Source organism: Pavona decussata, unplaced genomic scaffold, assembly GCF_977016875.1.
Source record: "Pavona decussata unplaced genomic scaffold, jaPavDecu1.1 SCAFFOLD_27, whole genome shotgun sequence".
In the NCBI taxonomy this organism is placed as follows: domain Eukaryota; kingdom Metazoa; phylum Cnidaria; class Anthozoa; order Scleractinia; family Agariciidae; genus Pavona; species Pavona decussata.
Window position 1 is genome coordinate 2,487,761 of NW_028145450.1, and position 24,740 is coordinate 2,512,500.

Sequence of the window (24,740 nt, forward strand, 5' to 3'; positions counted from 1 at the left end):
TGTGTAAAGGAGTTTCTCTGTAACAAACATGCATAGCATGTTTTCATGTAAGAAACAAGTGAATGAGAATCAGGGTTAGTTTCTAGTTTAGAACCATTTTCACGCGTATCAAGTAAATGATAACAGTAGTTTTACAGCGGTCAGGATTTTCAGGGTCGCATTATCATTTATTTGATATCTCCGAGGACTGCTTTTTTAACAATTTCAAACTGAAACTAAACTGGGATCGAAACCTTGTTTTTTGTGTGAGATGGTAGTTCCATTTTTTTATATTCCGTTATTGTATTCTTGTCCCGTAGGATGATAGACGTCGGAAGCAAAGTTTATCAGAAAAAATGAAGTAAGCCAGCTTAAAGTACCGTATTTATTCGATTAACCACCCTGGGCACTTATTTAATTTTGGGCCCATGAGGGTGTCCGCTTATTAGAGGATGGGCACTTGTTATTTTCCCAACATTTTCAGCAAGCGAGGACATTTTTAGAGAATAACAAAACAAAGGGTAACAAGTTTATTTCGCTTTAACAAAACAAAACGAATTGCAAAAGCTCACGTAAACAAGCCTTGAACAATATAGAAGTTCATTGACTACCGGATCCAAAACCAATTTTGGAACACAACTGACGCTCTTTGTACTTCACGCTGGGCTAGTACAGAAATGTTTTTGTTGGGAGGGGGTGGGGTGTGCGCCTATTGACTTTTTGGGCTTTCAACCTGGGCGCTTATCTGAGGGTGGGCGCTTATTAACTTTCAGGATGGGTGCTTATTCTAGGGTGGGTGGTTATGTATAAAGGAAGGACAACATGGTTGTTTCCAAAGTGCATTTGGCAATATTTTGAATATTTTGAATGCTATGGAATTGCATTAGTACCGTTTGTAGATCTTAGAGGGCCTTATGCCACCAAAGGGGATCCAAGATATTTTAAAATTTGTCATATGTTGTTTGTATTTAGCAATACATTGATAGTGTAAAAATGCAATTTGAATTCATCATCATCATCATCATCATCTTTAAAATGACTCAGTAAGACTAGTTTGATCAAAAGAAGAATGCTTGTAAAACAATACGAGCACAAGTGAAAGTAGGTACTTAATTTATCAATTTTAACACTGCCTGTTTAAATTGTGAATTGTGGTTTACAGGGAAACTTGAAAAAGTTGTTCAGTTGTTAAACCTCTTTGAAATAGAAAGATACGCTTTCCTGACAAAAATTTATTCACAACGATTGACGCTCTGGTGCAAAATTTTAGACAAAGACAAATGACAAACTGAATTGTTTAAAATCGTTTTGTAGGGGTATTTCAAGTCAAGGAGTTAAACACGAATACAACAAGCGCCGACTGAGTAGAGACTTGTTGGTTTCCAAGGACATGCTATCGCTCAAGTCAAGAGAAGGTAGATCTCAATCTGAATTAACTTATGCCGTAGCATCACCTTTCAACGCTTTGTTGGCCTCAAGAGTCATTTTCTTTGATCATAAGACGTAGATTTTTAGACTGTAAATCTGAGACCGTGTTATGCTCTTCCAGATGGCGGGCAATGAATAGGATATTGTATAATGATAAACAGTTTATTGAGCGAAATTTTTGACTGGATAATTTTCCTCCTAAAATTGATCAATCAATCAATCGATCTATCGATCGAACGATCAATCAATCCATCAATCCATCAATCCATCAATCAATCAATCCATCCATCCATCCATCCATCCATCCATCCATCCTTAGATTCATGGTGGGTCCCTGTGGTAACCAAACTTTCAACAGTAGCCTTATGAATCACTTTTAATGATTTGGTACTTTTAAGAGTTTTATCATAAACATTAAAGGTAATTTTGTTAGTCTTCACAATATTTTCTCGCAAATACGTCATTTTCTTGGTTTTATGGCAAGGCACTTGTGAAAATGTTACAATAAGGAACACTGCTGTGGTTTCTGTCAGTTTTTGAGTAATTAAAAAAAATCCGTCGACGTTTATGCGGATAGAAAGTCCTCTGTACATGCATCCCTTCCCGTGGAACAACCACAGGCTTTTTGTTTCGCGTTAAATTCAGCGAAACAAATTTCATGATAAAATGCTTGGAACTTTCATGTCGATGAGAGTTTTGGGATTCGGGAAAAGTGCTCACATTTGAAGTCTTAAGTTAAACAGTGATAACTTTGTTTTATTTTAACCAATTCCCTTCAAATTTTGCTCAGAAGTACAAAAGGATGTGTTTAACGTGTGTGCAAAACATTATATTATTTCGAAGCCTTCCAGGTGGGAAATTTATCTTGTAAAGGACAGAGGCCACGTTCACACAACGTTAGTGCTTGTTACACTTTAATATACATGATTTACAGCGTAATAACTCTTCCTGAAAAGGCTTTGGAATAGGAATTCCACTCGGGCCTTTGTAAATTAGTTATTGAACTCAGTGCTGAGTGCAAAAAAACTTCAATGTTATATCGTTTCACTTCTAAATTTTAGAGAATGGTTAGAGTAAAAAGTTGATCAATCATGTTACGAAAAGGACCCACTATTTTCATTAATTGCTGAGTCACAATTAAAAGATATATTGAGTTACCTCCGTTACATGCAGACCTTAGAACAATCTATCATGCAGTATGGTTAATTTTCTATCCGACAAAAAAGTGCTTGTGAAAAACACAACCAAAGAGTTTGATCCGTAGGCACTAGTTCGTTACAATAAGGACCATTTTGTAAAAAACCTATAAATATAAAAACTAATTGTTACTTTAGTTAGCGAAATGTTGTCTGCAATATGAACTTTACTATATCTTGTTTTTTCTACGCTGTAACACCTATAAATAAGTCGATACAGCCAAAATTATCAACAAAAGCCATATAGATTTGACAGTTTTTACTGGAAAATGCTGTAACTCAAGTATGCTAAAGCTCAAAGTCGTGCTTAAGCAAAGCTTGTCGAAAAAAAAAAGTGTGTTTATCTATAGACAGAAAAGCATCAGTGGTAGATTCAATTGCCCGGTTACAAAAAGGACCTTTTAGAAAGCATGTGATGTTTAAGTCAAAGGTAAGTTTTCTCTAAAATTGGTTCAGTTATCGTATCGTTCTAATCTCATAACGAAAACATAAGAATTTTGTTTTCTATAATCTGTAATTAATAGGTCAAAAGAGAGATAACGCGAAGTACTAGTAGCGCAATAATATCGTCACAAGGAAAACACTTGTTTCCGTGTATTTGTTTCTTGTGTTCTTTAAGCTTGTAATTATAAAGTGACAGTACCTAACAGTAATAATATTATAAAGGACACGACGGTGCAGAAGTTTGCTTACGGATTGATGATCTCTCAAGCTCAATGCGTGGTGGTGCTTTTGATGTGCAGTTTGATGTGCGAGATATTGTTTTGGCTGTTGATTATCTTTTGTTGTTAGTCCCTTAGATATTTTGCTAAAGCACAATCCAGTGTTAGGTAACTGTTAAATATTTTGAGGATTCAATTTTGAGCATTTTTTTCTTTGGTGGATCGGCGGATTTTCTAGTTCAAAATTAGATCATTCGCTCTCAATTTCTATCGCGTGATAGTTGATGAGGGCGAGGCCCGAATCAACTATCATGCATAGCAATCGAGAGCGAATAATCTCATTGTTTTAGTATAAATCTACTAGTCGTTCAAAACTTAATAACAAGACAGGTTCACATTTAAAGGGACAGTATCACGCTATTTTTAGTAACACGTTGAAAATCGGAAAGACGCTATTCGGTTGATAGCAGCCAAGATATAATGACAAAATTTCGTTAAAAGACTCAGAATGCAAAGGAACTATCCACGGATATTTTTGCCGGAGATGACCAAGATAGAGAGGGGTTCAAAATTTAAAACGTCTGGCGGACGTTTTCAAATTTCGCTGTTGTAACACACTAAAAATCGCCGGTTGTACTATATTTTGGTTCAACCTTTCGTCTTAGAATCACTATTAATATTTCTTTAAATTAGCGATTGAGAAATTAATTAACACAGTGTTCAAAGTTTAAATTTAGTGAATTTTGGCCAAAAATCATGATATCTCCCATCGATTTCCCATGATACTGCCCCTTTAAATGATATAAATAGTTCACATTGCATTGGCTTGAACTACTAAATGATATAGATAGTTCGCATTGCATTGGCTTGAACTATTAAATGATATAAAAAGTTCACATTGCATTGGCTTCTGTGTGAGCGCCTTTGCGTCATTCGCTCGAAACTGAAACGAGTAGCCGTGTTTTTTATTGTAAAATGACAATCAAAAATATACTAACGTAAACGTGCCCTTTGGAAGCTTTTACAAAATGTGTTAGTGAAACGCAACTTATTATAAAATTTACGAGTTTTAAAAGTGTAAATGAAGAATAAAGTCATTTAGTCTCTTGTTTCGATTCCTTTTCTTACCGTGAAAAATCGTCACTCCATATCTCGTTGCAATTTTTGTCTTCTCTGGAATCGCCTTGACTAGAAATTATCCAAAATCCTCTTCACAGACACTTCAAAAACGCGAAGAAGTGGCCGCCATTTTGTTGACAACCGCACATTGTAAGGCTACTCATTCTACTCTCTATCTTCAACAGAATAGATAGTAAGTAGCGTGGCCAATAAGACAACAGCAATCATGATAGAATGCTAGTAGATTTACACTAATCTATAATCTAACAAAATTATTCTAGGCGTGTCGCGCGAGCGTGAGGCAAAGAGAGTAGCCCCAGGCGCGCGTGCTGCTCACGGCTTTGCCCCACGCACGCGCGACCCGCCTCGATTTTTCTTCCCCGTTGGTTTTCGAGCAGAGGAGAGATTGCTCACAGTCTATTGTAGTGTCAGTCTTACTTGGGTGAAAAACTAGAAAAACGATGATAGCGTTATCGCTGCGTGACTGGTAAAAAATATATATTAATAAAATTAAAACTACATAAGACAAATTTTCCTTGGAAGGTGATAATTAACAATATAAGCATGCATTTTTTGTTAAAAAAAAAAAAAAAAATAGAAAATCAATCCGCCATCCGCAGTCCGTATCCCCTGTGTGTATCCTCGTTTTACAAAGACCCATTTAATTCTGTGCATGGCGTTTGGCGTTGTGCAAAAAGACCTCTGTTGAAGTTAAGCCATTTAAGAATGCCATTGTACAAAAAGACTTGTTAATAAAAAACAAGTGACATGCCATATTATATATTTAAATAATATTCCCGAGGAAACAGTTTCATGTAGTGTTGCTTTTCTGAGTCAGTTAACCTTGGATAAAGAGGGGAAAACATTTTGAAAGTGCACGTTTTTCTTTCGTATATTATTGCCAACTGCAGAACAGTTGTATCGCGTCTTACGTAGTATCCCTTCGGATACTGGTTCAAACGAAGAGAAGGAAATTGTGTCCACCAGCCCAAGACACAAGTGGAATCAGACAGAGGTAACTGAGGTAGCCACACTGTTTAAAGGGCAGATTGAAAGTGGTACAATAAGTACCGAAGAAGTGAAAGCCACTATCACAGGCAATACAATTTTGTTCAAGATTCCTCCAGGTAGTGTACGCGACAAAGTGAGAAGCTTAATCAAAGAAAACAAAAACAGAAACACTGCAGAACCCCCAACTTTAATGGAAATTCCAGAAGAGAGGTTAAGACGCATCGGATTATGGAAAGAAAGAAGCGCTTGATTAATGGACATTGACTTTGTCGATGACAAGTCTGTTGTTTCAAATACAACAGTCAATTCTGGCTTTGCTTTTAATGATGAACAAACTGACCTGATGTATGAGATTTTCAAAGAACTTATTGAGTCAAATGCTCCAGTAAAACGCGATGAGATTCTTAAAGCTATCCAGGATCACGACAGAGGGCGAGTCAGTTTGCAAGGATTCACTGCATTGCAATTATGTGACAAAATTCGCACAGAGAGGCGAAGATTAGCCCGAATTAATTCAAAGAAGTGACCATTGTCTTAATAACTATTCCGTTTGAGCAGCAAGCAGGTTGTTCTTCCACCACATTTCAGAATTTGACGGGAAGATAAGACAATTCTTTGAATACGGAATACACAATATCCTTTAACTTGCTCTACCAGACCTAAAAGGGATGCCTTTTAGTTGCCCATTGAGTAATCTAGCCGGTCCGTTCACGGTAGATAGAAAGAAGTCTTTGTTTAACTTCATTTGAGTGTCTCTGTTCATTTTGACCAAAAGCCTAAGTGGTTACATTTACATTATCTAGTTGAGTTTCAAAGTGCGACATTTAATCAGGGGCAGACGAAATACGTTGTAGTTTAGTAATGATGAGTCACCTTCGTGTGAGGCAATTTGTCATGGAATCTCGTTGGAGTATGAGGCCTCTAGTTTGTTATCTAAGTCAAATGAAAACGTTTTGTTGGAGAATATGTTATCATATTTCTTCTAGAGTAACTGCAATGGATGCCGTTAGTTTAACAGAGAAAAGTCAAACAAAAATAATAAGAAAAAAAAAGCGTAGATGACAGATGAAGAGGGCAGAAAACAGTGACGTAGTATATGGCCCAAGCTCGAAGTTGTTGTTCTCACCACTTGGGGGTATAACACGAAGGAACGTTTATTTTTCTGCTTTACTTTCGTTTTTAATCAGTGCGCGACATTTAACCAACTCCTTTAACAAGAACAAGGTAGAATCGCAATAAAGGATTTGCTCTCGTTACTTTTATAACGTTCAGGCGGGAACTCTGAAATCATCTACCGTAATTTTAGGATAACGTGATACCTTGCACGGTAATTCGTGGGCGATATTGCACTTGCGCACAGTAATAATTAGCATATCTTTCTTTGAGAGAGTTACAGTAGTTGAAATTATTTTGTTCTTAAATCTTCAATGTGATTCCCAAACGATCTGGACGAAACAAAGTAAGGAGAGCAATATTGAATTTGCAAAGACCATGTCTATCCATTGAAAATGAATGCTTTAAAACTGACTGCAAGAGAAATTCTGAGTTAAGTGAAATAATATAACAACACATTACTGTCTATCATGAAATCGGTTTGAAACTCGTGAAAATAAACCAGAAATGGCCAAAAAAACAAAGAAAGGTTGTTTCTAGAAATTTCCTGTGAATTAATGAACTTTAGTAAAAAAACAAAAGTCACCGAAAAAAGCGAGTTGCCGCGATGACATAAAAGCACCTGTTTCGCACCGAATTCATAATAAGAGAAAGTATACGTTGATTTCAGCTATAAACGATCAAAATACAAAAAAGTAAATTAACTATGAACTTAAGCAAAACTATCTTCAAAACATGTAAGTTATAACCTGTTAATTTTCTAAAACAGCGAAAGCAGATTTATCTTCTAACAGAGTGTTAATTGAGCCATCCGTCCTGTGACCTGTGCAGTCAGTAATGCGACTTATGCAGGACTTGTTCGCGATAATTGGGTTCAGTCTATTAGAGAAGTATAGAAGACCTGGCAAGTGTAAAGCATACTACAAAGTAGCATTACTCGTATCAGTTGTATTTATAAACAGTGCAACACTTTAAGGGTAGTTTGTTGCAAAATTCCGTTGAAGTTTAAAGTTTCTATTATGTAACCTAAACATTGTAAGCAAAATAAAAACTTTGTGTTTGTTACTTTGGAGAATATGTTAAAATTCCAATAAAGTAATGTAATCGATGATGTTAGCTTTAGGAGAGAAATTTCCAACAACGATAAGAAAAAAGAAAATGAGAAATGATCCTTAAGAAAAGAAAAAAAAAACAAAAAACAAGGAGTATCGAACTTTGTTACAAAAAGGAACAAACAGGGTTACGAAAAGGAAAATTTAAGGTTACTGAAAGGACCACAAATTATTGACGGTTACAAAAAGTACCATGTAAAGTTACCAAAAGTAACATGATTTCCTTTTGGTAACCTCACATGTGACAAAAGGGACCAAGTTACAAAAAGGAATGTTACAAAAGGGAAAAATGTTACAGAAAGGACCTCGCATCGTTACGATAGGGCCCGATAAATCTAACCATCCATCCATCCATCCATCCATCCACCCATCCATCCATCCATCCATCCATCCATCCATCAATCAATCAATCAATCAATCAATCAATCAATCAATCAATCAATCAATCAATCAATCAATCAATCAATCAATCAATCAATCAATCAAAAATAAAATAAATAAATCAGCTTTGTTTAACGAGGGTGACACTTAACAGCTTGTTACGACTGACAAACCTGTGCCCCTCAGGTTCCAGATCGAATTGGAATTTGGAAGTGTTCGTTTTTGAGGAGAGGAAAAACCGGAGAACACGAAGAGAAGCCTCTCAAAGCAAAACCGGGAACCAAAAACAAACCCAGCCCACATATGACGCCAAGTACGGGAATTGAACCCGAGCTACATTGGTGGTAGGCGAGTGCTCTCACCACTGTGCCATCCCTGCTCATTTTTCATAGACTGGTGGATAGCAGTCTATTTTCTTGCTTGTTCAGTTGTTCTCCACCGACCATTTTGCCGAAACGTGAAGAGAAACTTCGCAACCCTGTGACCGGATAACTAGTTGTGGCACATAATGTTTTCATGCAAGGATGGGTACTAATACCTTCTTTCCTACTAACAGAGGGTCGAAAAATGACAGACATAAATCGACGGCTACAGTACAACTCAACACACCAAAAACAAGCCAAACAAGCTGCAGAATTCCTCGAACTTGATCGGCAAGGAAAAGAAATCGAAGAGAAAGGACAGGTAACCGACCTTAGAGGGAATCTCCTCTGTTACTATAGACTGGGAACAGCCTCTCTTTTGCTCGAGACTCCGTGGGAAAGAACTGAAGCTATTCCAAGCGCGAGTTGCGCGCGCTTGCTGCGAGTAGCGCGTGCACTGCTAGGGTCGCTCGCGCGCGCGAGTCGTTCCCTGAATATCGTGCTCGCTCAGTGTTTTTGCGTTCTTCCCCGCTGATTCTCAAACAAAGGAGAGGCTACTCGCAGTCTACTCTTACACCAAATTGTCGTTAAATTTTTTAAAATATTGTCTGAATTTTCATGGTCTAGTTAAAAATAGTGTAGATAATTGAATTTTATTATCATCAATGTTCAATTTTAAAATTTCCGTCTGCGCCATTTTGGAGTCTATGACATCAAACTGCTGCCCAATTACTCTCCACAAAAGAACTTCTGCCTCCTGACAGTAGGCTGATTTAGCAACAGAACGGGAACGTTATTTGAGGACGTGAGAGCGCACGGAATAGTCTGGACGCGAGTCTGTTTTGACTAACTTATGGGGCTACCATTGAACCTGTTGAGGTAGATTTTGATTTAGATCTTCCTTGTTCGTCCATGAACTTTCAGTTTGCTGAAGCTCGTAGAAACCACCAGATTGATCAACTGACCAAGGACAGGAAACAACAGCATACCAGTCAGATGGTTGAATGGAAAAAGAGATTCATTGAAAAACAGAACGAGGCTTCTCGGCGGGCTCATGAGGACAACCTAAAGCATCTACAGGTGATCTTCTCTATTTTCTCTCCTGTTGAGTAGACTGTAAACAGTCGTACTTTTTTCTCAGATCACGCACGCAAAATGTCGGTAAAATTATGTAAATTAAAAAAGTGAACTAGAAGGGATCGTGGGGAAGGAGGCCACACGTGCTCTCACGCGCTGCAGAACTTAGAAATAAACTGCTCACGGTCTACCTGTTGAGAAACCAGCATTTTTCTTTTGTTTGTTTGTTTTTTTTGTTTATAATAATTTAATGAAAATCACGTTGAACGTTAAACTTTTCAAGGGATAAATCACTTAACTTTGATGTGGTGTTAGAGAAAAGGTGTCTTGTTAAATATTTTAGACTTTTTGACCAATACTCAGAGAATTCTCTGTGATAGTGCCCAGGCTAAGCGTTCTACGTTGTAACATTGTCAAAACGCATCCATCATTTGTTGTATAACAATATTCCTTGTTGGGCGCGCGGCTAGAGGAAACCGAAACATTTTCCCAGTAAAAAAAAAAGTTGTTGGTCAAACACATATCATGGCAGCTCAGATATGGCAGCTCAGATATGCGGCACCAACAAAATGTTGGACAACAATGTGAGATTATCCGATCTTCAGTTTCCCTATTACGGAGTAAATAGCAATTTGCGTCTCAAGAATGAGATGCTATCCCCCTAGAGGTATTGCTAGCCTTTCAGCAGGGGAACGACTGACGCAATGAAATGGTGGGTTCACTGGGTGTTGGGGGGAAAGGGTTAGTGGGGTGGAGCGTAATGCAAAAACCGAAGGCAAAACCTTTGGATAGAAGGATTTGTATGGAGCCATCGGAGCATAAGAGTGCCAAGATCTCATCCCAAATTGCAATTAGGTGTTGATTTTTTGCCAGAAGGCATTTTTCAGTGTGCTCTTTAGGATATCTCAGCAAATCCATATTTTCAGAAATTTAGAACTCTAAACGATTTGGGCGTCCTGCCGAACGGATTAAAAAGACCTTTGCCTAACGCGATTTTTAAAAGGAATCTAACTAAGTTTTTATGTGACTTGTTTTAGGTTAGTTGTGTATTTTTATCGTTGATCCTAATTTGTAGTGTTACCTAATTTTATATCTTATTCTAGAGGATCTTTTATGTGACTTGTTGCTATGTTTTTCATTTATTTTTTTTATTTTAGAAGACCCCCCTCTTAAAATATGTATTCTATTATTATTATTATTATTATTATTATTATTATTATTATTTTTATTATTATTATCACTACTTTTAACTTGTAAATAACATTTTACTTGGAATATTTTAATAAAGAGATTATTATTTAAAAAAATTATTGTTATTGTCATCATCATCATCATCATCATTTATTTATTTAGAACGTAACATTATTGAGGCTGAAGAGACTCGGTACAAAAATCTACGTCTGTCTGCAAATTAACAAAAAAGAAAACAAAATCTGCAACAAAAATAAATCAATAAAATGGAAAACCTGAAAAGTCTATAACAATAACGAAATAATAAAATCTAAAGCTAAAATAGATAGAAGGTCTATGACAAAGATGCAATCAATACATTGCGTTTAAACTAGCTCTAGTCAGGTGACCTTTCTTATGCACTGCTTCTGCAGAAAGTTGTCAACAAAATGGAAGAGACTGAACATGCTCTCTACAACCGTGTACGTGCCGCTGAAATGCAGCGCCGAAAGCAGGAGCAAGATGTTCAGAGACTCTTCAGTGATTTGGAGTCGCTGACAAAGGACAATGAAAAACGAATGAAGGTACTTTGTCGTGTTCGTCTTTACATATTGCTATGGTATTTGTCTCTTAACAAATCTTTCCAGGCATTTTTGTTATTCTATTGTTTATTTTTCCTTTGTTTATTCATATCCATATTCATTTCTTCGCTTGGTCATGTTTTTTCCCCTTTTGTTCGATCCATTTTAGTTTCCATTTTAAAGTATTTAGTCTTCTTGTTCTTTTTCTGATTTCGGATTGCGTACTTAAGGTGGCCGAACACAGTTTTCAAGTATACAGGTATTAATAAACATTATTTGAAAACTACGTACTTCTGAGTACCCGAAATTGGCATGGTGCAAAATTAACTAAGAAGGAATAAATTTTGATACTTTTTGTTGAGCAAGGTGCCGTTGCCATGGCAACGTAGCAAGCTATTAACCGTCCACAAATAAAGGTTTTCCTTAATTTTTAGAAAATGCACTCGTTAGATTTTTTCCATTTTTTGTATCCAGAAAAACTCACAAAATACTGACATAGTGACGCTGCTTTCATGTAATTTTAACAGAGAGATCTCCTGTAAATGTTGGTTTTACACTTTAATGTTTTTTGAAGACACCCTCTGTTAGATTTTGATTGTTGTTTGTAGGCGAGTTACACTTTTAGAGAACTACTGTTTTGTCAAATTTCACGAAATTCTAACGGGCGGTTCCTTAGAAAACAGTTCATTTCCATTAAAACAACCAGTCACAATTTTTTGCTCAAATGCGCATGCGTGGCTTTCAATTAGATTTTCTCAACAAAGATGAAAGGGTACAAAAAGGCTTAGCTCTTCGTGAACTCACTTTTTTTGTTCGGCGATAAATGAAGAAGGATTCACAAACAAGAAACTGAATTATTTTAAGAGTTAAACTTACATTTGTGATCCATTTAGTATAAAATCTAGGGATCGATAGTATTTGCTTACCACAACCCTAGCGCGCGCGTAATAGCATCACTAACAGAATCTGTAAAGGGCGCACAAACTGTGTTCGGCCACCTTAACAACCTGCCTTCCCACCTCCCTACCTACCTACCTACCTACCTACCTACCTACAATCATGAACAAAAGTAAAAAATGAAAATTACCAACCTTTTTTCGTAGGTGTAAATTCTCCTCTCTCTCCTCGTGAAAGGTACACTGTAGCTTTCCCTTCCCCCTTTTTCAATGTTGGAAACAAATAAACATCCAGGAAGCGTTTTGCAACATTGTTTGGAAAGGGGGGGGGGGGGGGGGGGGGGTGACCACAGATGAAAAAGGTGTTTTCATTCAAATACAATATACCTTGTTAGTTCGAAAGTGTTAGATTAGGTTAATTGTCTCAACACTTTTGTGCATGATTGTAGCTGCCTGCCTACCTACCTACCTACCTACCTACTTATCTAGCTAGCTGCCTGCCTCATCCACCTACCTACTTACCCACCTACCTGCCTACCTACCTACCTACCTGCCTGCCTACCTACCTACCTACCTGCCTGCCTACCTACCTACCTACCTACCTGCCTGCCTACCTACCTACCTGCCTGCCTACCTACCTACCTGCCTGACTACTTACCTACCTACCTACCTACTTGCCTACCTACCTACCTACCTACTTACCTGCGTAGCTAGCTAGCTACCTACCTACCTGCGTAGTTACCTAACTGCTTAGCCACCTACCTGCCTACCTAGCTACCTGCCTACCTACCTGCTTACCTACGTACCTACCTACCTACCTACCTACCTACCTACCTACCTACCTGCATAGCTACCTAACTGCCTAGCCACCTACCTGCCTGCCTACCTACCTGCTTACCTACGTGCCTACCTACCTACCTACCTGCTTGCCTGCCTGCCTACCTACCTAGCTGGCTACCTACCTAGCTACCTAGCTACCTGCGTGCCTGCCTACTTACCTACCTACCTCCTGCCTACCTACCTGCCTGCCAGCCTACCTACCTATCTGCCTACTTACCTACCTACCTTCCTACCTACCTGCCTACCTACCTACCTACCTACCTACCTGCCTTCCTACCTACCTACCTGCCTGACTACTTACCTACCTACCTACCTACTTGCCTACCTACCCACCTACCTACCTGCCTGCCTACCTATCTACCTACCTGCCTACTTAGTATACTTACTTGTTTGTTTATTTGTTTGCTGGAAATGGTGTAGAACCACCTTAATTATTATTTATTTTCCTTCTTTTAATTTGCAGGAAATGCAAGAACAATATGACCGCAAAAAAGCCGAGCTAGAGCAGAAGCTGTTACGAGAGAAGGCTGAACTGGCAAAGGTGAATGAAAGTTATATCATTTTCAAGAAACTTGATACGTTCTTGGTATTGTTTTACACCACTCTTACTTGAATGAGTCCCTATTACATAGACTCGTCTCAAGCGGATGCTTTCGTAAAGATTCCCCAAAGGAAATAAGCGCTCCCGATAGATAACGGATGGGAAGTGGTTACTTGGAGCATTGGGATACCATGAACGAAAGATGAGAATGATGCAAATTAGAAGCCGTTTATTCTAATTTATGCTTATCTTGTACCTTTCCTTATTTGCATGCTATTTTACTAGTCTCTTGATAATGGAGTCACGATGACCCCGAAACGTCGGACAGCAATAAATCTTTCCTGGTTTTTTGTATGCCTTTGCTTCAGCAAATCCCTCCTGATAAAATTCATTGCTTGTCTTTTAAAAAAAGGACGTATAACTCCTTCGATCAGTTAGATCCAAAGTTTTTATTATTGTTGCAAATATAAAAGGTGGTTTTTTCTTATTCCATCGTTAAATATGCATTATTGACCAAGTGTGAGGTTAAGATGGCTGGATATTGGCCAAGTTCTTTTTTTGTGTGTTTTTATGGACCGAGAGGAAGTCGAGGTCCATAAAAACGCAAAATAAGAACGAGGCCAATATCCAGCCATCTTGACCGAACAAGCTTGGTGAATAAAGGATTTATTATATGGCTTTATCTTCAAGTTAAAACTACAAAACAAAACAGAACGTGTAACTGTTCTGTTCGGAAAGAAATTCTTCATAGCAGGCCGGTATAACAACAAGAAAGTCGCGGCTTAATTAAAAACGTGAGCTTCTTCGGCGAACTTGAGAAAAACACTTTTGTGAACTGCTCGAAACACGTTTCTTTTGCTTCGGTTAGTTGACAACTATAATTTCTTTACATTAAAGAGTAATACATTATTACCCTCATTCTCATTAGCCATCTCGGCGATGTGTCCCTCTTTGGTTGTAAGTTCATATACGATTCTATTTTGTAGAATATTGGTTAATTACTTCTGTTTTGGAGGGTTATTGAAATCCTGTAACATCTCGCCCTTGGCCATTAACTGTACGATTTCTGATTATTCTAGATATCAGGTTGTGGAAAGCAACATGGAAGGAAAATTCCGTACAAAGCCAGTCAGCCAGTCACGCAGACAACAGGCCAGTTAGTCAGTCAGTCAGTCAGTCAGTCAGTCAGTCAGTCATTCAGTCAGCCAGCCAACCAGCCAGCCAACCTGCCAGCCAGCCAGCCAGTCGGTCAGCCAGTCGGTCAGCCAGCCAGTCAGTCAGTCAGTCATTCATTCAGCCAGCCAGTCAGTCAGTCAGTCAGTCAGTCAGTCAGTCAGTCAGTCAGTCAGTCAGTCAGTCAGTCAGTCAGTCAGTCAGTCATTCATTCAGTTAGCCAGCCAGCCATCCAGTCAGTCAGTCAGTCAGTCAGTCAGTCAGTCAGTCAGTCAGTCAGTCAGTCAGTCAGTCAGTCTTTCTTGTGACGAAGAAGCAAAATAACCAAACCTGACCTTTTCTATCTCTTTAAACCTATTTAAGTACGGTCCCTTCTTTTGGTACTGTACATACGCTCTGTGCATCTCGGGATGAGTAGAGATGCCCGGGTTTCCTATTGTCAGTGTCTACTAATACAGGGCTATTTGTTCGTGGGTTATGACTATGCGGGAAATGCAGATAATACCAAGGGTTATTGGCATCCATGAAGAAAATGGGGTCAATCACGTCTTTTCAGAGATACTCGAATGTTAAGAACTGCGTTTCTCGCTTAGTCTTAAACTTTGCAAAATTAATGCTGTATTATGAGGCACCGTCCTTAAAGAAACGAACCACTACTCTCTAGAATTTTAAATCCGATTTCATTTTCATATTCCTTTGTAAAAAGCAGGAAAACACAGGATCGTAATCATCATCGTCATCATCATCATCATCGTCACCGTCGTCGTCGTCATCGTTGGCATCATCATCATCATCATCATCATCATCATCATCATCATCATCATCATCATCATCATCATCATCATCGTCATCATCACCATCATCTTATCTGTCGAACTTTCCTTACTGACTATCCCAATTTTCTTTTCTGTTTTTATGTTGTAAGGCACACCACCAACGTGAGGAAAGCATTCAGAGGCTATACCTTCACAGAGCAAGACTAAATGATGACAAATACTTGCTATCCGAGGAGGAACGGGTACGATTTTCAAATACCCTTTTTATGTGATGTCATCTCACTCATCTCATTACAAGTGTCCTTGGTTAACCCCATCTATACCCATTGGAAGAGGAGGGGGATGCCGGGATATTTCAGCTTCTAATACAAATCGTAGTAAACGGTTTAGCGGTGTGAAATTAATATTATGATGTCTGGTCAGGAATTGTTCTGTAACCTGATTTCTTAAGGCTGGTTTCCATATGATCGCAGATCGCAATAAGGTCTGCGATCGTCTGCGATCATATGGAAACCAGCCTTTAGATAGAACATGGTTCTATCTTCTGCGATCGTCTGCGATCACGATCGCAGGATCGCAGACGATCGCAGACCTTATTGCGATCTGCGATCTGCGATCCGCGATCATGTAGAAACCAGCCTTTAGCGCATTGAATTTGTAGTGTTGCGTTTTCAGGTGCGTAGTGCAGAAGAACGATTTCAGAACAATAAAAACATTATACAGCTAACTGGTCCGCTCTCAAAAGGAGCATTCTGGTTGGCTTCTTGAGTGGTACGAAGTTTTCTATGCGGACCGCTAAGATGGACCGCCTGTGTTACAACGTAGGTTTGAAAGAAGAAAAGTGTTTCAAATTTTGACATAAACAAAGCTAGAATGTTTCAAATTAAGCTTATGAACTAGGAACTGTTCAAACCGTCGTGTCGGAGTTTTAGTATAAGATTGATGGATTTTATTATCCAGACGAGCAACACAAACAAGTCTCACGTTGACTTAAAAGCAGCAAGGCGAACGCCTATTCATAAAAACCTTAGTGGAATAGAGTGAAATAGCTCGTTCGGTCTGTATTGGGACAATGTTGGTCTCTTCCCCCCTTTTTTTTGTTGTTGTTGTTGTTGTTGTTGTTTTTGAAAGTTTATGTTTGAAAGAAAAAAATAATAATAAATCGACCAATATCTTCCTAATGGGACCTCACGATAGTTTAGTAACGTATGCATACAAAACGTTTTTTTTTTTTTTTGGCCAAATCTTTCAATTACAGGAACGTAACCTCCCTCAGTTAAATTCGTGCGCCAAGTTTTATGCACTTTTGCAAATACTTTTATTTGCCGTAACTCCGCAATACCGCACACAACAATAAATCCTCTTTTCCACAACTAAGATACGCGACGAGGCGAAAAGTCATCCTGTCTTTTAATCCCGTAATGCTGGATACACTGGCGATAAATCAACGAATGGGAGATTTTCCCCACCATTTGTAAATGTAAACCCTTTTTTTCGCCTTGTTTTGATAGCCTAAGACCTCCTATTGTGTAAGCATCAGACATGGATAAGTCGTATTTAATTCCTGTCTACTTTTCTTACAGGAACATGACCGTCTAGCCAAGATTGGCCAGAGAACAGACAATTTGGAGCAAGAAGTACATTCCTGACGGTTGGAGTATAACTCTCCAGCTATCAATTATCAATGGATGAATTGGCTTCTCCCTCTAACCATTCGCACTCTGAGTGATTGGTATTTTATACCCAGGTGTTGGGGGTGGGGGGGGGGGGGGGAGGGGGAAGGGTAGTGGCAGCAGGGTTCTCAAAGTATATAAGTCCAGCAAGGGGTTTTATTATTAGGCCCTGATGTTGGACACAACAAAGTCTCATTAGGCTAAAACTGAAAGCTGACGCAAAAAACGTCCTGCGACCCAGCCGCAACCCCCCTTCCCTCTTCCGCCCTCCCCTCCCTAAAAAGTATGTTGATGGCATAAAAACCTTAAGAAAAGTTCATGGGAAAATTTGTTCACCCCTCCCTCCCCCAAGCAATAAAAGCCCTCCAGAAAATTTCTTACCCCAAAAAGTTCATGATCTCTTATTTCAAACCCTCAAATGGGCCTCGCCCTTTTCCGTCACAAATGTAAAAAACACCCCCCCCCCCCTCCTCCCCGACATCTCTTCCTGTGATTTCATAATAGTCTGCAAGAGCACATGCCGTGGGATGAAAGACGGAAAAAGCATGTGCTCTTTCAGGCAGTAGATTTAATATGTGTTTACATTGGATCAATATATGACATTCCGTAATGGGTTTGCAGTGTTTTTGACTTCGTCGGTACGGATATATTTTCTCAGACCCTGACATTATTATAAAGCGTTCTCAACAATTGTTGAGCGATGGTGAAACTTGTTGGGTCCATCGTGAATTCCCTGATGTGTGTTACCGCCGCTCAACATGTCGCACCTTGATAGATGTATGTTTTCAGTCAATGACACAGGCATAAATCCGAGATCTCATAACAACAGAAATTGTTGAGGAATGTCTAGCTCCATTACAAATGGACAATTGTTTTCATTAGCCTCTCAACACGTTGCACATTGATAGATGTATGGTTGCAGTCAGTGACATAGGCGTACGGGAAAGAAAAGGAAGAAAATCTTAGTTCTCCCAATATGAGCAAAATTGCACGTGCACGTTGATAAACAATAGAACCAGGTTTTATCTCGTTTAACGACGCGCAACTCGTTGATATATTTGATACATCACTTCAACAAAGTGCAACATGTTGAATGGCCTGTTTTCAACAAGCAACATCTCATGATACACCGCTTACCGTTCGTGCGACAATCTTGTGTAATTGGCTTAACAATTTGATGGCCGTAAATTGGGGTTCCAGTTTGGTATTGAATTTCAGCTTATATCTTATATTTTTATATTGAAATATTGATATCTGGTGTACTGTTCGACAGCAGACTACACTGGAAATGCGTTTATCCGCGATATTTATTATCGGTTTCAGAAAACATAGGGAGGGTTGGGGTGAGTTAAAGTGGCCTCCTTTTTTACTCGCCCCAATTCACATTCAGTTTTTCATAATAAGTAAAAACCAAATTGATAGAGCTGGGTAAAATAGGCCCTGGCTCTGGCAAGGCATAAGGAGCAGCTTCGAGTTTGTCCTTAATAGAATGTATTATGAATTAATAGTTGCAACAGTTTAGTTGGCAAGGAGGTAGATTAAAAAAAGTGGAGATTTCATTGCTAAATTTATATTAGAGATAAAAAACTCGTCTCAAGACGGAACTCCTGTCTGACAGGAATTTGGTAAACTGAAGGTTACCAATTCACAGATTTATTCTCCCATTTTTGTCCCAAATTCATTGAGTGGCAAAATCAACTAAGAGGCTCTTTTAGAATTTCCCTCTTTTAACAAGCTCTGCGTCTTCGCACATTCTTGTTATGATGTTAAAATTTTAAAGGTTTGGATTATCAAATTGAAATTTAATAACATGAATTTTTGAGCTTGTTGTAACATGTTGTAAAATGGTGTTCTCGTAAAAATGGCCGGTTCGGCTTCAAGGCTCATGGTTCGTGGAACACAATGCTGAAAGACCGAATACATTTGAGACGAGTTCGTCGTCTAATTCGGCTTGTTTGCAAACTAAGTAGTGGTAATGAACATTCTATTAACTCTTTAACCCCTTCTATTCCCTATCTTGTGCCCATACTTTTCTTATAAAATTACTAGGGAAGAGTTATTAAAATATCAAGAAAATTCACCTTGGGTGATCATATCCTTAATTCTCAGACCTCAGGGGTTCAACAAGCATTGATACTATAAGGAGAAATTTGAGGCTGATCATTGTTAAGGCCAAAAGGAGTAAGTTAGTGCGTTTTAAAATTGAGTGTCGTAAAACGAAAAACAAAGCAATTACCTTGACCAGTCACAAAACACGAGAGCAGTGCAAAGAACTAATCGGAATTTGAAGCAAATGCACCTAACGACGCCAAGCGCGGGGAAACGCGCGCGAGTAAGGCACGTTTGGTTTTGGTCTTGCTTCTCATTGGATGAAAATGTGGCGTGAGTTTTTCTAACCAATCACAGAGCGTAATAATGCAAAACCAAAGCAAACGCGGAATTACTTTCAATGCTCAATTGAAAACCGCTCTATTCCAGGCAATTAACTTGTAGAGAGCAAGGTCGGGCAGCGCCAAATTGAAGGATGCATTAATAACGAGGCAAGACCAGACCACTTTTAGACTCTCTTCATGTGTTTCCCTACCTTTGCTCTCCACAATGGCCGCTTTCACATGATAACTTCTCTAGAGTAATAATCCGTCCGAAAAATCATACTTGTAAGTGTGAACACGGCACTCGGCAATTTCGTACCCACAGTCCTCAGGCTTTTTGGTCAGCACTTGGTCACCAGGAGAGAGACTAGGGAACTTTAATTTCATTAACGCAGGATTTCTGCGGTAAAACAATGTAAACCGTTATGATGCAGCCCATTAAAAAAAAAAAAAAAAATCCCGAATTCTCTAGAGTCATCCCTGGCTACCAACCGCTGGCTAAAGAGCCTGAGGACTCTGGGTACGAGATTGGGCACTTTGTTATTGCATAGTCCTTGCTCTTGGAGGGAGAGTTTGTCCTGAGATACATGTAAATAGACATACAAGAAGGCCGATAATATCAGGCGAATTGCCTGTTTAAATTATAAGCTGACCCGTTCAGTTACAAATGAGTAACATGTTGAAGATAGACAATCTACCAGACGAGCAGGAAGAAATAGTCCAACATGCGTGTGTTATTTACCGTACTAAATTATTAATGTGTATAATATGAACGAATCCTTTACAATAGCAATATAGTTTTTTTTTCACCTTTTAGCGCAGAAGGATTCAGAAAACCACTAGGGAGTGTGTATGAGTTTGCTAATAAAGCAACTTTATTTTTCAAATAGCTTAGTGTGTTGCTCAATATTGCGATTTTTATCATCTCGTGTATAGCTTCGCTGAAAGCAGAAGCTGTTTGAATGGTTCAGTTGGGTGGTGTATATCACCCAATGCAAAGATTAAAGAACAGCAATATTAAAAATGTTGTGTCATCTGTTTGTCGGATCGTTTTGTGTCCTTTTGAAGACATATTTGTGTAGGCTAATGGAGCTTGATCTGTTCGAATGGTTTAGCTGAATATTTAGGCTACAGAAAGTTTTAGGGAATGGAATATTATTCCCCGGATTTTAAATAATGCTAACTGATCTTTTTTCGCTTTTTTAACAATGCATCTGCCTCCCCCCGCCCCCAGCTTCAAATTAGTTTCCTCGTGTTACAAAATTTTGAGCGGTCATTTTGCCGAAGAAAACCTGAGGTTTTTAACAACTATATCCGAAATTCTCAGGCGATGATTTACCCTGTTGAAAAAAATAAAAATAAAGGTTGTTGGTTGATAACGCCTGATGCCGAAAAAGAGAACACCCAGCCCGAAAATGGGTAGGTCAACGAAGAAACAAATTTCACTAGGTCTTAAGAAAGGAGAGTTTTTGGGAATAGCCCAGTTAATGTAACAACAGGTCAACTTGGCAGTAACATTGATGATACCCAACTTTATAATAAAATCAATAATACGCACTTTCTTGCTCATATGTGAGGAAACTCGCCCACCCTTTTTGTTGAGAAGAAATTCACCTTATTCTCCTCCATTACACTACACTGTGAAACAGTACGATTACTGTTATTATTTTTTTTTTTTCTGGGGGAAGGGGGGTATTGGGGGTGGGGGTGGGTGGAGGGAGGAAAATGGCGACCTAATTGCCAAAATTGGGCAGTTATGAAACAAAACCATTTTTAAAAAAGGCATGTGAAACTAATAGCAGTTTAATTTTCTTCATTTAATTGTATAGCAAATTTAGGTACTGTAAAAGCTGAAGGAATTATTTTTGGTATATGACATCTCGTGCAGAAACCATGTCTGTGATATTAAGAGCGGCTGCCTGTAAGAATCGAGAACTGCATTTCAGCGACCACTTGGTCGAATTTCTTATATTTTGCCTGAAGATACCGTTGGATTAACTATTTTCGAAAATCATATTTTAAAGTTCCAAGGTATTTTATTTTTTGAGAAAATTGCAAGAGTTTGAAATGAGGCCTAGGTGCGGTCACTGGCCGATGAAAACCGATGGCCGATGAAAATTTAGGTCAAAGAACGAAGCCCCTTCACGGTGTAAAATAACTCAATGAACTTGAAACTTAACACAAACCTAGACCAACCATCTCACAAGAAAATTAATACAATAAACATTCCAAACTCGCTGGCTGCTATCTAAAGCATGCAGATTTGTGTACGCTACTCAAAATGGCCTTGAAACTAATGCCTATTTTCATTAAAATAAAAGTATTTCTGGTATGTGATTTTCTCTAAATTAAATCTCATATCTCGAAAGACGAAAAAAAGAACTTTATTTGGTCCAAGTTTCAAGCTCTGATTCAAACTCTTTCCTGCTCAAGGAATATCGAATATGCGTGCGATACTTGCGCCCGCAATTCACGTCACGAATTATGAGATCAGAACCGATTCACAAACACTTGACATCTGGAGCCCGTGAATGTTTCCAAACCTCACATATTGGTCCCCAAAACTAATCAGACTGACTGAAGACAGCCATTCAATGTTTTCCTATCCCAGATTTCTTTCCTATTCTGCTCTAAAATAATATATTTATTCCGGTCAATTAGCCTACGAAACATGTGCAACAAATTTACATACCATTTCGATATCGCAGGAAAAAGTAGTGCAAATCAAACTTTACAGCTCCTTTATCTTCTTAAATGAAGCAGTCGATCAGTAAAATGGAGAAAAACGTGTGACTAACATCTGCATTCATCATCACCTTGATAACTTTTATTCAACACTAACCTTATATGCACAACCACCAAATGTGGAAATCAACCCATCTGGTCTCAAATTGTAGGATAAGGATAGATACGAAATAGACTAGAGCTAGAAATTAAATTTCATCTGCCTAGCTAGGGCATAAGAATTAGCGTATTCACGTCTCCAGGCTAGTTAAACAGATTGTCCTGAAAATGACTGAACGTTTTAAGTTGCCAATCTACCCTTCTATGAAAGACATTCCTTTACTTGTCGAGCTACATGTGACACGCGGAAAATCGACGAGGTGCTTCTTCCTCCGACGTCTACAAACTCGCCATGTGGAAGTGTTTCAGATATTCTTCCTCTCTGAAGCACAAATTCTCGGCCTCCATATACGTACTATGTCTCACTCGGCCAAAATTCTAAACTGTTGTAAACTTCAGAGCGGAAAAACGCTCTGCGCAATTTTTCTGCGCATATCCGTTCGCGGGCGCAAGTGAACTGAAAACGCTGTCGTTCGATTCTGTATTGTTGAGCAGTGGCTTTTGTGGTAAAAATACATTTTACCATCTGCGTTTTGTCTAATTTCATCGAATATGCTATAAAATCGGACCGGGCATTTTACCAACACCGTGTAACGACAAGAACGAAAACTGGACTTGCGGTACAGGTTCCGATACATGACTATTAACACAGGAAAGGGTCATTTCTTTCGTAACTATGCTACACGAGCTTAATTCATCTCTATTTTATTCTCTATGTTTCTAATTACAAAACAATTCATCTTTGGCGTCAGCACAACCGAAATTGAAATAAAATTATATTTATAAAGTTGCAGCTGGTCAACCTCTGCTCGCTGGATACATTTATTTAGTTTTTCGTTTCTAAAACAAAATTGCGCGACGAGTGAATGATGGCAAGAGTGCGACTACGGAAGGCTTTGCGAAACAAATTCAAAATCCCCGCTAAGCACAGTGACAAAAGCGATTATTCGGAAAGTTTCCGTAATTAAAGATATTTTTCCTGCCTTTAGTTGACCTGTGCAGATAAATATTGTTACACATCAGTTGTGTAATTGACCTGAGCCTACTAGATGGATGCACACACCGTGTTAAAAAACAAACATTTATATTGTGTTTATCATGATCAACTTTTAGCTAATTTAATATACTGGACCGCAAGTAGCGAAAGCTAATAGAGGCGGGCAGTGAAAGACAAAAAGAATTATGCAATATATTGAAGAGACATATACTAAACTAAAGGAAAAAAAGTAGTAAAATATACTAAAAGATCGAAAGTAACGCATCGCATGAACTTGCTCCATCAACACCGATAATTAGATCCTTACGAAAAAAATTAAAAACCCACTCTGGAAAACAATTGTATACTTTGGCAAACTCAATAATTAACAATTAATTATTTTTCTACCCAGTGTTGAGCTGTCGATCTTAAATAGTCAGGGGTTTGCTTATATAGTTGCTTTTTGTAAAAAGGTCCATGACAATAACAGACCCGCAGAGGCGATTTGTTTACACGCCGCGGGAACAACGAAGGTTTGAGAATCTTTCTTAAATTCTAAGAAGCCCTAAGAAAATCAAACCACAGCAAGGTTACATCTGCAGCTATCTTTTTGTGTGGGATAATTATCGCTACTTACCGAGACATCTGCGGTAGCATAGTAAATTGTTAAAAATAAGAAAATTAAAATTGCCGCCATTTTTGAAACTTTTGGTGCCCTGCGCTCACGCAGAGTTCGCGCATGCTTTTGCGTTTTTCCGCTCTGAATTGTCAACTATACTAAGTTTCATGTCTCGCTGTCTCTCCCCCTTCCCCTTTCCCCACCTTCGCCTGCTGCTGAGAATAGACTGCATTGGGAACTAATTAATTCATTACCTGGAAAATTACCTATGCCAGAAATATTGTGAATCTGACGAGCACGTTCATATCCATCCTCGGAGACCCAGGGGCAGATAGTTGGGTCAAAAGGAAGTCGAAGCGGCAAAGTTTACAAGAACGAAAGAGCGAGCCCCTGGGATCCTACTCTCAACCGACCAGTTCCGAAACCCATTAAAATCCTTGTCTGTGATTGGGCACAAAAATATTTTTGTGCCCAATCAGAGTCCAGCATTTTTCGTGTTACTTTCGTGACCTCTTATTCGAAGGTGTTTACCTGCAAACTGTTGATCGCCTGTTCGCCATTACTTGTCCGCCTTGTGCAGGAGAGTCTCCCTCGATCGAGAATTACCACTGAAAAGAGACCCATTAAACCGAAGACATCTCGAAATTTAGCATGTTTGTAATACAACCTGAAAAAGCATCAACCGAGGAAATCAGGCTGTGGACTTATCGAAGGTAAATTCGTAAACTCCCGCGTACGATAACTTTCGACAGTTTCGGTCCATGCAACTAGGCCATTTTCGTTCGTGTAGTCTCTCTTGTGTCAGCAGAAATACTGGTTCACTCCAGCTTAATCGGACG

The 24,740-nt window shown here is 38.8% G+C and overlaps 1 protein-coding gene and 1 long non-coding RNA gene across 3 annotated transcripts in view; both read left to right on the forward strand.

Moving 5' to 3' along the window:
• Positions 1-20,500, forward strand: part of LOC146485312 (uncharacterized) — an 85,331-nt gene extending 64,831 nt beyond the window's left edge. The window contains exon 2 of the long non-coding RNA XR_014863460.1: positions 18,110-20,500. This is a non-coding gene — a long non-coding RNA (uncharacterized LOC146485312). The remainder of the gene's footprint in view (positions 1-18,109) is intronic.
• LOC146485318 (uncharacterized) overlaps positions 1-20,500 on the forward strand; it is a 30,306-nt gene extending 9,806 nt beyond the window's left edge. The window contains exons 10-17 of one of the 2 annotated variants that reach the window (XM_085103654.1): positions 300-340; positions 1,294-1,394; positions 8,558-8,685; positions 9,288-9,443; positions 11,045-11,194; positions 13,391-13,468; positions 15,567-15,659; positions 17,001-20,500. In XM_085103654.1, the coding sequence (XP_084959780.1) occupies positions 300-340; positions 1,294-1,394; positions 8,558-8,685; positions 9,288-9,443; positions 11,045-11,194; positions 13,391-13,468; positions 15,567-15,659; positions 17,001-17,066 (813 nt within the window). In that variant the 3' untranslated portion in view covers positions 17,067-20,500. Of the gene's footprint in view, positions 1-299; positions 341-1,293; positions 1,395-8,557; positions 8,686-9,287; positions 9,444-11,044; positions 11,195-13,390; positions 13,469-14,547; positions 15,493-15,566; positions 15,660-17,000 lie in introns of those variants that run through there. The other variant, XM_085103653.1, reaches the window with a different exon arrangement.
• Positions 20,501-24,740: the final 4,240 nt, after the last annotated feature.